Source organism: Lepidochelys kempii, chromosome 8 (assembly GCF_965140265.1).
Source record: "Lepidochelys kempii isolate rLepKem1 chromosome 8, rLepKem1.hap2, whole genome shotgun sequence".
Lineage (NCBI taxonomy): Eukaryota > Metazoa > Chordata > Testudines > Cheloniidae > Lepidochelys > Lepidochelys kempii.
Window position 1 is genome coordinate 90,028,845 of NC_133263.1, and position 11,842 is coordinate 90,040,686.

The following is an 11,842-nucleotide window of genomic DNA, read 5'->3' on the forward strand; positions in this document are numbered from 1 at the left end:
TATACGTTTTTCTGGCCAGGAAAGATGCACCATATGATAGTTTGGTAAAAATATTGAATATTGGACGGGGGGGACAGATATATTTCTTGCCTCACCCTGGAGAATATAATTACATCCTTGTCCTCCTGTGATTCTTTGGCATCTTGTCTCCTGCCTTTTTACCTTGGGTAGTAATGAAGCAATAAACTGACTAATAAGAACAGATGACACCACTCCAATTTTGTAAGGACAACTAAATGCGGAGGAGTGTGCTTTACAAAGACTGAAGGAGCATTTCTTTAGAGACCAAGCTTTGTAAAAGGATGCTGCTGCTCACAAGTGGCTCAACATTCTCGACATGGCCAGCTAAGCTCCATGGAAAACTAGGGAAGTGATTGGGACTCTGGTGCACTCTGACTATATTTTCCCAATCGCGACGATAATGGTAAAGAAATAGTCTACAGACTGAGCTCCTGATTTAGCAAAAGTCACTGATATATTATAACTTGGAAGTCTGAAGTATCATAGGAGTCATATCTGGGCATCTTACATTCTCGAGAACGAGGCCTGTTGTCAACAGAATACCTCTCCCGCCTAGCATGTGAGTAGAAAGGACAGTCTGAGTGAAACTGGGGAACCTTGACCATCTGTTAGAGGAACACCTGAACAGCTATTTTTTAATACAGCTTTCACACAGGTGATATGGTAGAAAAGGATTTTGAAAAAAAGTACATTGTTGTAAGCAACAGCGGAACTGATTAACAGTCTTACTCCTGCTGACAAACAAACGTAACACCAGGCCTGGTATCAAATAATTTCCAACCGATTTTACAATTTTGACAATAGAAAACTAACCAAAAGTTAAAGCACGTACACTCTTTGGACCAGAGTTTCAGACAGGTGACAGCCGTAGTACATGTGAGTTTAATGAACCAAATTTTTTACAACATGCATTTGTCTATTAGTAAACAGGAACACTGTGCTAAAATGGAAAATTTACAACAGTGTGTACCAGGGTCTGTCATATCAAGAACAATGAGATAAAATAATGTGCTGAAGGAATCAAATGAAGGTGCATACTGGGAACTTGGTAACAAGAGCAGAACAAAAAATGTATGTAACTGGGACATGCTGGATTTAAGTGGGCAAATGATTGGAGAGCACGGCAGCTGAAGCTGTGAACTGAGGAGTGGTGGAAGTGCAGACTTTCAAGGATGACAATGAAGGTAGTGGTTAAGCGTTCATCAAGGGCCCAATCTAAAAATCCCTTATTCACATCAATAGCAAGTGGAATTGCTTGTAGAAATAAGAATTAGTTGTGCAAGAAAAGGTATGCAGGTTAAGCAACATGCCCCTGAGCAGGCAGACTCTTTAGTACACATTTTTGATTTTTTCCTGTTCTCTTTCCACACTTTTACTTTATGCCCCAAGTAGGCCGGCATTGTCTCATTAGTCTTTTTCATCAGGTGCTGCAGACTGCACTGGACGGCTTCTTCAGAATCTTCTTCCTGTAGAGGCAAAGGCTCTATATTTTCTTAGAAAAACAGATGTTACTAGATGATGCATGGACAGGGAAACTTTCTAACATCTATTGAGGTTCATATACGATACTCATCACCACACTATCTGGACATCTCCACATCTGTGGCCAGGAGGTAGCAAAAAAAAAAACCCAAACAAACAAGTTATATTTAATCACAATCTATAATAGTCTACACAGCTGTGATTAAAGTTTCAAAAACTTCATGACCAAGATACATTTTGCTCTATGGCCTTGGGAAGCACGTAAAGTTTCTTAACCTCAATTTGAGAGTCATTCCACCAAAGAACTTCAGACAGAACTTCAAGGTGCAACTGGAGATAAGGAGCATAGTACACAGTCAATATATAGCCTCATTAACAGGGGAAAACATCCACTTGCAAATGTCTCCCTTACACATATTCATCTTTGTAACCAATAATGTATGTATGTATGGTCAAGCCTGATTCCACCTCAATAAGGACCTGATTCTGCAAAGTGCTATATACCATCAATGCCCGCTTTTCCCTGTTTACAGGGTTCCATTGGTTTGCCTGTAGTAAGTATTCTGTGACAAAGCCCTCACTGCAACTCAACAAATAAACCACTGGAAACACTGGTATAAAAATACTGGCTATTTACCATGCCTCTGATTTCCAGTTGCAGCTCCACCTGAGGGGCTTGGATGGAAAGAGTTTCTCAAAATGAGGTTAAGAAATTCAAACTGATATATTGATTCATTGGGGTCAGTGGAAGTTTAGGTCTTTCAGCACCTTACAACATTGAGCAGTATGTTCACCCTGGAGCTTTTTATACTGCTTATTACTGCTGCTTTCTTCTGTATGGTGGTTAATTGTCACAGGACCACAGGAAAGAGAGACCCTCCCTTTAACTTGATGCAGACACAAGAGCACCGGACTGAAGAACCTACAAATTACAGAAAGTCGTATCTCTTTTAAATATCTGAACACTACCAGCTTGTCAGCATTGATGGGTTTACTAACATATGGATTACATTGATTAATACTGCCTGAGCCACTACCTTTATATATATACTGGAATAAGTTTATTCACTTTATTAATGCTGAATATGAAACTTAGTGGAGTCTGGAATAAAGTTGGGGAGTTTCCAACCAAAGGGAACGCAGCAATTACATGTTAGTAAATGTCTGTCCTAAATTATGGTTATTCATGGCATTACTAGAGATGAAATGATTTTTGCTTCTGTGAAAAATTTCAACAAAAAAATTTTCATTGAAATTTTTCTTCAAAATTTTTTTAATAAACACCCCAAAATAAAAAAAAAATTGGCCTTCTTGTTTTGATGAATGTAAAAATATTTTGTATTTTGTACAAATATTTGTATAAAAATATTCAAAGTTGGCCATTTCTAGGAGAAATTTTTGTTCTGATAAAAAAGCCATATTTCATAAAAAAAATGGACATTTTTAACCAGTTCTAGCTGCAACAACAATAGACAATGACACCAAATAACTAATACAAGGGGATAATTAGGTTCAGAAACAGTGGTTGGAAGCATAATACTCTGCTGCATTTTCAGCTGTTTTTACCTTTTCCTTTCCCTACAATTTAGTGGTAGGGACAGTGATGGCTCCAGCAGATCTTTTCAACAGAACAACAGTAAAGAAGACACCCACACAGAGTTTACCAAGGGAAATAATTTGATAATCAGTGAATTTCACAGTAACTTTTAAAAGAACATGCCAATCTGTTATATAGTTGTACTTACATGAGCTATCATGAACATTCAATGCCCACTTCAAAACCATATCAGGACAAGAAGTTCCTCCTCCACAAAACTCCAACTCTCGCTTTACATACTAATGCTGCTAGCTCAATCATATTAAAAGGTTAAAACAATACATTTTCCAATTATTCTCCAGGATCACCAACTTTCTTGGACACCTTGGTCATTACTGCCAGGCTTGCTGGTGGAATAGGTGAAAAGTACAAGGTCCTTGAGGACGGAGGGAGGGGGCAGACATATGTCTTTATGCCATTACTCATACCAGATAATCATTATAAAATGGACAGACTTTCATATTACAAGTTATTGTCCCTTGGTTGTGTCATAAATGCACAGGGTCTGGTCTATGCCCCAGCCTGCAATCAGTCCCTTTGGAGTGACTGCTTTAGTGTGCCAAATCCCAAGGGTATACACAGTCACACAGGGGCAGGTCCAGGGCCTCCAAGACTCGGCCTTCAGGCACCAGCAATCCCTGTTTCTCTTTGTGGCTCCTACAGCCAATCTAGCTGAACCAGACTCCTGTGGGAGGCATGCACGGTACCACTTCAGATAACAATGCTCTCAGTGAGTAGTGCAACTATTCCAGGCAGCCTTTTCAAAACAAGGTAACAATTTACTAGCCACCTGCCATACAGAATCTGAAAGACTTTGGGATAGCAAAGAGAGACAAAGGTTAACCCACAGTCCATCCTGGCCAAGCCATGCAATGATGGGTTGCATTTTTGGATCTCTTCCCTTTGCCCTTAGACTCAAGTGAGAGCTGCTGAATCCCTCCAAAGGGCGGCTCTTATTCCCACCACCAGATAACTTTTTCTCCTTTGTCCTCCAGCTCAGTGCACATGTTCTGCCTGCCAGGATTTCCTGCTGTTCGATGTTGACTGTTCAGTCGTTGAGGGTTCTCATTGTCTTTCTGGATCCTCTGTTGATTTAGGTCGGTTTCAACCAGTTCTTTAACAACCCAGTCATTCCACCCAGACAGTGAGGCGACACACCCACCTTGTCTCCTGCACTGTTGGAACAGTGTTTTGCCTCCACTGCGTTGCAATGCAAAATACAGAGGGAAACTGAGGCACATGTAGGCACCATAAAAATGTTACAAAAAGTTCCCAGTGTGTTATATTTGTCAATAAAACCTTCAATGTCATTATCTCCTTGTGGCACTGGTTGCCTAATCAAGCAATATCAGATTGAGCTAATTTAACCACAACCTTCCGTACACCCACAGGCTATATTTTATTGGATGACACACCCGTTCATACAGCACTCATTTTTTTGAGATAACCACACAGAAATGGAGGTTAGCAATACACTGCATGTTGTGGCTGACTGAAGCAAGGAACTGGTAACAAACCAGTAAAGTTCTCCCCTATTTACAGATGTGGGGACCTGCATGAAAAACCTCCTAAGCTTATCTTTACCAGCTTAGGTCAAAACTTCCCCAAGGTACAAAATAGTCCACCCGTTGTCCAGGACATTATTTTAAAACAAAATGAAACTTCTCATTGTGGGTTCCTCTACCTCAGGCCAGACGTACAGAGTCCATTGCTTGTTCCACCATTTCTCTGACCAGACTGTCACCTGCTCAAAACGCAAGATACTGCAGGAGGAGCATGCAGAGTAGAGGGCTGTTCTAAATCTGGATTTACTACTTAGACAGAAAAAGAACCATAAGGAAACATGTGCCTTTTGCATGGGAAGGGGTCTCTTCCACTGTGGTACCATCATCCTAAGGATGGAAGAAGAGAGCTGGGCCCTCAACTGAATGTGACAGAAGTAGTTAATCATGCAGTTCCCTCCTCTCCTAAACATGTTCACCAACCATGATATTAACCGCAGGAGTGTTTCCTTTGACACATAGTGCTCTGACCCGCCAGGTGAACAGGACTAGGGCTGCCTTACTGCCCACATATATGATCAAGGAGAGAACAAGTGGAGTTTTGGGGCAGAGGTCTCAGCGAATGGCTAGCATTCCTAAAACTTTCCAGAAGAGTGAACTATTCAGGGCCACGTTATACTTTTGTATGGAAAATAGTTCCTGAAAAGGGATGCCCAGAGTAAAACAATGTCATGTCACTGATGAGCCTTTGCCAAACCCTACCACAAATTTAGTTATCCCTAGGTACCAATGTGATATATGCCATCATGTGCCAGCAATGCCCCTCTGCCATGTACACTGGCCAAACCGGAAAGAGTCTACGCAAAAGAATAAATGGACACAAATCTGACAGGAATCATAACATTCAAAAACCAGTAGGAGAACAGTTCAACCTCTCTGGTCACTCAGTAACAGACCTAAAGGTGGCAATTCTTCAACAAAAAAACTTCAAAAACAGACTCCAACGTGAAACTGCAGAACTGGAATTAATTGCAAATTGGACACCATCAGATTAGGCCTGAATAAAGACTGGAAGTGGTTGGGTCATTACAAAACCTAAACCTAATTTCCCCAATACTAATTTTCCCCCTACTGTTACTCACACCTTCTTGTCAACTGTCTGAAATGGGCCACTCTCATTACCACTTCAAAAGTTATTTTTCCTCCCTTGGTATCCTGCTGTTAAGTGAATTGTCTCCTTAGACTGACCTCACACTTGGTAAGGCAACTCCCACCCTTTCATGTTTTTATACCTGCTCCTGTATTTTCCACTCTATACATCTGATGAAGTGGGTTCTAGCCCACAAAAGCTTATGCCCAAATAAATTTGTTAGTCTCTAAGGTGCCACAAGGACTCCTCGTTGTTTTTGCTGATACAGACTAATACGGCTACCACTCTGAAACCTAGGTAGATCTGTTATTCTGAATCCAAAAGGGCACAGTGTGCTGGAAGTGAGCAACATCCTAAGGGGTGCTGTGCTTGAGGGGATTAACGAGTGAGATCCTTTGGAGTGCTGCATGAGAGAGGGTGAGTGAGGGGGTCACAGAGCAGAATCCCCAGGGGTGGTGTGCACAAGAGGGTGGGCCAGGATTGAGCAGGATCCTGTGGGGCCCTGCATGTAAGGGTGCAAGGGAGAAAAGCCACTAAGTGGGGATATCAAGGGGGTTCACCATGTGCAATGGTGCAGGTGAGGGCATTTACTGAGCAAGATCCCATGGGGAACAGTGTGTGTGTGTGTGGGGGGGGGGTTAGGGGCCCCAGAAGGATCCTGCAGGAGTGCTATGCGCAAGGGGCTGGGATAGGGGGCTCTGAGCAGGATCCCGTGGTGAGGGGGCCTAGTCAGGACCCCATGGAGGGGGTTCCAAATGGGATCCAATGGGGACAGTAAGGGGTGGGGGTTGGGCAGGATCCTGTGGGGGACAGTGTGCAAAGGTTGGGTGGGGGGGCTCTGAACAGGATCCCCCTGGAGATAGTGAGGGGGGCTAAGCAGGATTCGATGGGTGTTGTGTGTGAGGGGTTAGTGAGGGGGGCTCTGAGCAGGAACCAAAACCAGACTGTTGGCATATAAAATTGAAAATGTTGTAGAGGAGTTTTTAAACTAAGGGCTGGGGGAAAGCTGACAGGTGTTGAGGTGCATACAGTTCAGACAGACACATCCCTTAGGGGATGATTTATTAAAGGTGCTAGTTTATATCCTAGTAAACAGGAAAGGACAGAAGTTAATAAAGTACAGATAAGAACTCGAGAAACAGTCAAACGAAAGAGAGTCCCATTCAGCGACATCACATGGAGGCAGACAACTATATATTGACAAAAGTTATAAGTGCTTATTTACAAATGCAAGAAGCTTAAATACTAAGATGCACGAATTTGAGTGCCTGGTATTAAATGAGGATATTGATATAGTATGCATCACAGAAAGTTGGTGGAATGATGATAAGCAATGGGACACGGTAATACCAGGGTACAAAATATACAGGAACGATAGACCATGCCGGTTGGGGAGTGCCACTATATGTGAAAGAAAGCATAAAGTCAAATATAATAAAAATCTTTAATGAATCAAACTGAAGCATAATATTAGTATGGATAGAAATTCCATGCTTGAATAATAAGAGTATAGCAGTAGGAATATACTACCAGTTATCTGACCAGGATGACGACAGTGACTGTAAAATGCTCAGGGAGATTAGAGAGGCTACAAAAACAAAACCCCCAATAATAATGGGGGATTTCAACTATCCCCATATTCGCTGGGAACTTGTCGCCTCAAGATGGGATGCAGAGATGAAATTTCTAGACACCAAAAATGATTGCTTCTTGGAGTAGCTTGCCCTGGAACCCACAAAGGGAGAGGCAATTCTTAATTTAGTCCTTGATTTAGCAGGACACAGGATCTGCTCCAAGAGGTGAATCTAGCTGAAGCACTGGGTAATGATGATGACCACAATGTAATTAAATTTAACATCCTTTCAGGGGGGAAAATACCCAAGAAACCCAGCACAGTAGATTTAACTACAAAAAAGGGAACTACACAAAAATGAGGAAGGTATTAAAATTAAAAGAAACAGTCACAAACAGTGAACTGCCTGGAAGATGCATGGAAACTTTTAAAAAACACTATAATGGAGGCTCAAACTATTTGCTTACCCCAAATAAAATAAAAACAATAAGAGGACCAAAGAGTGCGGTCATAGTTAAACAGTGTAAAAGAGGCAGTTAGATAAAAAAAAGACATCCTTTAACAATTGGATGTCAAATCCTACCGAGGAAAACAGAAAGGAAGGTAAACTCTCACAAGTCAAGTGAGAAAGTATAATTAGGCACCCATGGGGTGCTGGGCGCTGAGTGGGGAGGGGAAAGAAAGGTCGGAGCCGGACCCCGGGGAGGCCCTGTGTGCGGCGGGGGGAGAGGGGGCTCGGGCGCGGGACTCAGGGGCCGCTGTGCGCAGGGGAAAGGGGGCTCAGAGCAGGACCCGGGGGGGCGCTGTGTGGGGGAGGGAGAGGAAGGGGACTCGGAACGGGACCCGGAGGGGGGCGCTGTGTGCGGGGGGAGGAGGAAGGGGACTCGGAACGGGACCCGGAGGGGGGCGCTGTGTGCGGGGGGAGGAGGAAGGGGACTCGGAGCGGGACCCGGAGGAGGGCGCTGTGTGCGGGGGGAGGAGGAAGGGGACTCGGAACGGGACCCGGAGCGGGGCGCTGTGTGCGGGGGGAGGAGGAAGGGGACTCGGAACGGGACCCGGAGGGGGGGCGCTGTGTGCGGGGGGAGGAGGAAGGGGACTCGGAACGGGACCCGGAGGGGGGCGCTGTGTGCGGGGGGAGGAGGAAGGGGACTCGGAGCGGGACCCGGAGGAGGGCGCTGTGTGCGGGGGGAGGAGGAAGGGGACTCGGAGCGGGACCCGGAGGAGGGCGCTGTGTGCGGGGGGAGGAGGAAGGGGACTCGGAGCGGGACCCGGAGGAGGGCGCTGTATGCGGGGGGAGGAGGAAGGGGACTCGGAACGGGACCCAGAAGGGGGCGCTGTGTGCGGGGGGAGGAGGAAAGGGACTCGGAACGGGACCCAGAGGGGGGCGCTGTGTGCGGGGGGAGGAGGAAAGGGACTCGGAACGGGACCCGGAGGGGGGCGCTGTGTGCGGGGGGAGGAGGAAAGGGACTCGGAACGGGACCCGGAGCGGGGCGCTGTGTGCGGGGGGAGGAGGAAGGGGACTCGGAACGGGACCCGGAGGGGGGCGCTGTGTGCGGGGGGAGGAGGAAAGGGACTCGGAACGGGACCCGGAGGGGGGGCGCTGTGTGCGGGGGGAGGAGGAAGGGGACTCGGAGCGGGACCCGGAGGGGGGCGCTGTGTGCGGGGGGAGGAGGAAGGGGACTCGGAACGGGACCCGGAGGGGGGATGCTGTGTGTGTGTGCGGGGGGAGGAGGAAAGGGACTCGGAACGGGACCCGGAGGGGGGATGCTGTGTGTGTGTGCGGGGGGGAGGAGGAAAGGGACTCGGAACGGGACCCGGAGGGGGGATGCTGTGTGTGTGTGCGGGGGGAGGAGGAAAGGGACTCGGAACGGGACCCGGAGGGGGGCGCTGTGTGCGGGGGGAGGAGGAAAGGGACTCGGAACGGGACCCGGAGGGGGGATGCTGTGTGTGTGTGCGGGGGGAGGAGGAAGGGGACTCGGAACGGGACCCGGAGGGGGGCGCTGTGTGCGGGGGGAGGAGGAAAGGGACTCGGAACGGGACCCGGAGGGGGGATGCTGTGTGTGTGCGCGGGGGGGGAGGGGACTCGGAACGGAACCCGGAGGGGGGCGCTGTGTGCGGGGGGAGGAGGAAGGGGACTCGGAACGGGACCCGGAGGGGGGCGCTGTGTGCGGGGGGAGGAGGAAGGGGACTCGGAACGGGACCCGGAGCGGGGCGCTGTGTGCGGGGGGAGGAGGAAGGGGACTCGGAACGGGACCCGGAGGGGGGGCGCTGTGTGCGGGGGGAGGAGGAAGGGGACTCGGAGCGGGACCCGGAGGGGGGCGCTGTGTGCGGGGGGAGGAGGAAGGGGACTCGGAACGGGACCCGGAGGGGGGGCGCTGTGTGCGGGGGGAGGAGGAAGGGGACTCGGAACGGGACCCGGAGGGGGGGCGCTGTGTGCGGGGGGAGGAGGAAGGGGACTCGGAGCGGGACCCGGAGGGGGGGCGCTGTGTGCGGGGGGAGGAGGAAGGGGACTCGGAGCGGGACCCGGAGGGGGGCGCTGTGTGCGGGGGGAGGAGGAAGGGGACTCGGAACGGGACCCGGAGGGGGGGCGCTGTGTGCGGGGGGAGGAGGAAGGGGACTCGGAACGGGACCCGGAGGGGGGGCGCTGTGTGCGGGGGGAGGAGGAAGGGGACTCGGAGCGGGACCCGGAGGGGGGCGCTGTGTGCGGGGGGAGGAGGAAGGGGACTCGGAACGGGACCCGGAGGGGGGCGCTGTGTGCGGGGGGAGGAGGAAAGGGACTCGGAACGGGACCCGGAGGGGGGATGCTGTGTGTGTGCGCGGGGGGGAGGGGACTCGGAACGGGACCCGGAGCGGGGCGCTGTGTGCGGGGGGAGGAGGAAGGGGACTCGGAGCGGGACCCGGAGGGGGGCGCTGTGTGCGGGGGGAGGAGGAAGGGGACTCGGAACGGGACCCGGAGGGGGGGCGCTGTGTGCGGGGGGAGGAGGAAGGGGACTCGGAACGGGACCCGGAGGGGGGAGGAGGAAGGGGACTCGGAACGGGACCCGGAGGGGGGCGCTGTGTGCGGGGGGAGGAGGAAGGGGACTCGGAACGGGACCCGGAGGGGGGAGGAGGAAGGGGACTCGGAACGGGACCCGGAGGGGGGCGCTGTGTGCGGGGGGAGGAGGAAGGGGACTCGGAACGGGACCCGGAGGGGGGCGCTGTGTGCGGGGGGAGGAGGAAGGGGACTCGGAACGGGACCCGGAGGGGGGAGGAGGAAGGGGACTCGGAACGGGACCCGGAGGGGGGATGCTGTGTGTGTGTGCGGGGGGAGGAGGAAGGGGACTCGGAACGGGACCCGGAGGGGGGCGCTGTGTGCAGGGGGGGAGGAAGGGGGCTCTGAACGGGACTCTGGGGGGCTGTGTGCGGAGGAGGAGGGAAAACGGCTTGGTGCGGGACCCGGGGGGCGCTGTGTGCGGGGGAGGAGGGAAGGCGGCTCGGAGCGGGACCCGGAGGGGGGAGGGGGAAGGGGACTCGGAACGGGACCCGGAGGGGGGCGCTGTGTGCAGGGGGGGAGGAAGGGGACTCGGAGCGGGACCCGGAGGGGGGCGCTGTGTGCGGGGGGAGGAGGAAGGGGACTCGGAGCGGGACCCGGAGGGGGGAGGGGGAAGGGGACTCGGAACGGGACCCGGAGGGGGGCGCTGTGTGCAGGGGGGGAGGAAGGGGGCTCTGAACGGGACTCGGGGGGGCTGTGTGCGGAGGAGGAGGGAAGACGGCTCGGAGCGGGACCGGGGGGGCGCTGTGTGCGGGCTAGGAGCGGGACCCCGAAGGGCCGGACGATGTCGAGGATCCGCTCTCCAGGACTCCCCTTGGGAGGGCACAGAATGGCGGCCGCCTCCTGCCTGCCCTGTGTCGGCTCTGGGGTCCCCCCGGCCCGGCTGGCTCCTCTCCCGGAGCGGGGGCGCCGCGGTACCTGGTTGCTGCTCTCCTCGGGCAGGTTTCTCAGCAAGACCTTGCGCCTGTTGCTCAGCTCCCGGCGGGCGCTCTCCAGCCGCCTGGCGATCGCGGGCGGGCTGAGGGGCGCCGCCTTCCCGCCGCGCTCCGGCTGCGCCCCACGCCCCGGCTCCCGCGGAGCCCCGGACAGCTCCGTGCCCGGCTCTGCTGCTGCCGCCATCTTACAGCCAGAGAGAGCCATCGAGCCCGCAGGGGGAGGGAGCCGGGCGGGCGAGCCGGCGGGGCGGGGCAGCCCGCTGCAGCGGCTAGGAAAGTCCGCGGGACTCAGAGCCGGGACCAGAGCCAGGCACCATGATGCGCCTCCCCGAGCCTGGGACACGATTTCTCCCCCCTCGCACCCCGCCCCCGTGGCCCCCGAGCCTGGCGCACCACTGCTCCGAGCCCCCCCACTCTCCGCCCCCGTCCACTCGCTCCCCACTGCTCCGCGACCACCGTGCACGCCGAGCCCCCCTGCTCTCCAACGCCCTCGCATCCCTCAGCCCGCCCACAGCCAGCCGCATCCTTGAACCCGACCTCACCCCCCGCCC

General features: G+C 52.4%; 1 protein-coding gene across 6 annotated transcripts in view; it reads right to left on the minus strand.

Annotated features, from left to right (window-relative positions):
* Positions 1-11,611, minus strand: part of RAVER2 (ribonucleoprotein, PTB binding 2) — a 57,931-nt gene extending 46,320 nt beyond the window's left edge. For 5 of the 6 annotated variants that reach the window (XR_012160455.1, XM_073357439.1, XM_073357441.1 and 2 more), the window contains exon 1: positions 11,275-11,611. Coding sequence is in view for 4 of the 6 variants with exons in the window: in XM_073357439.1 (XP_073213540.1) it covers positions 11,275-11,496 (222 nt within the window). In the remaining 2 variants the exon portion in view is untranslated. The remainder of the gene's footprint in view (positions 1-11,274) is intronic. The other variant, XM_073357442.1, reaches the window with a different exon arrangement.
* Between the last annotated feature and the right edge of the window lie 231 nt (positions 11,612-11,842).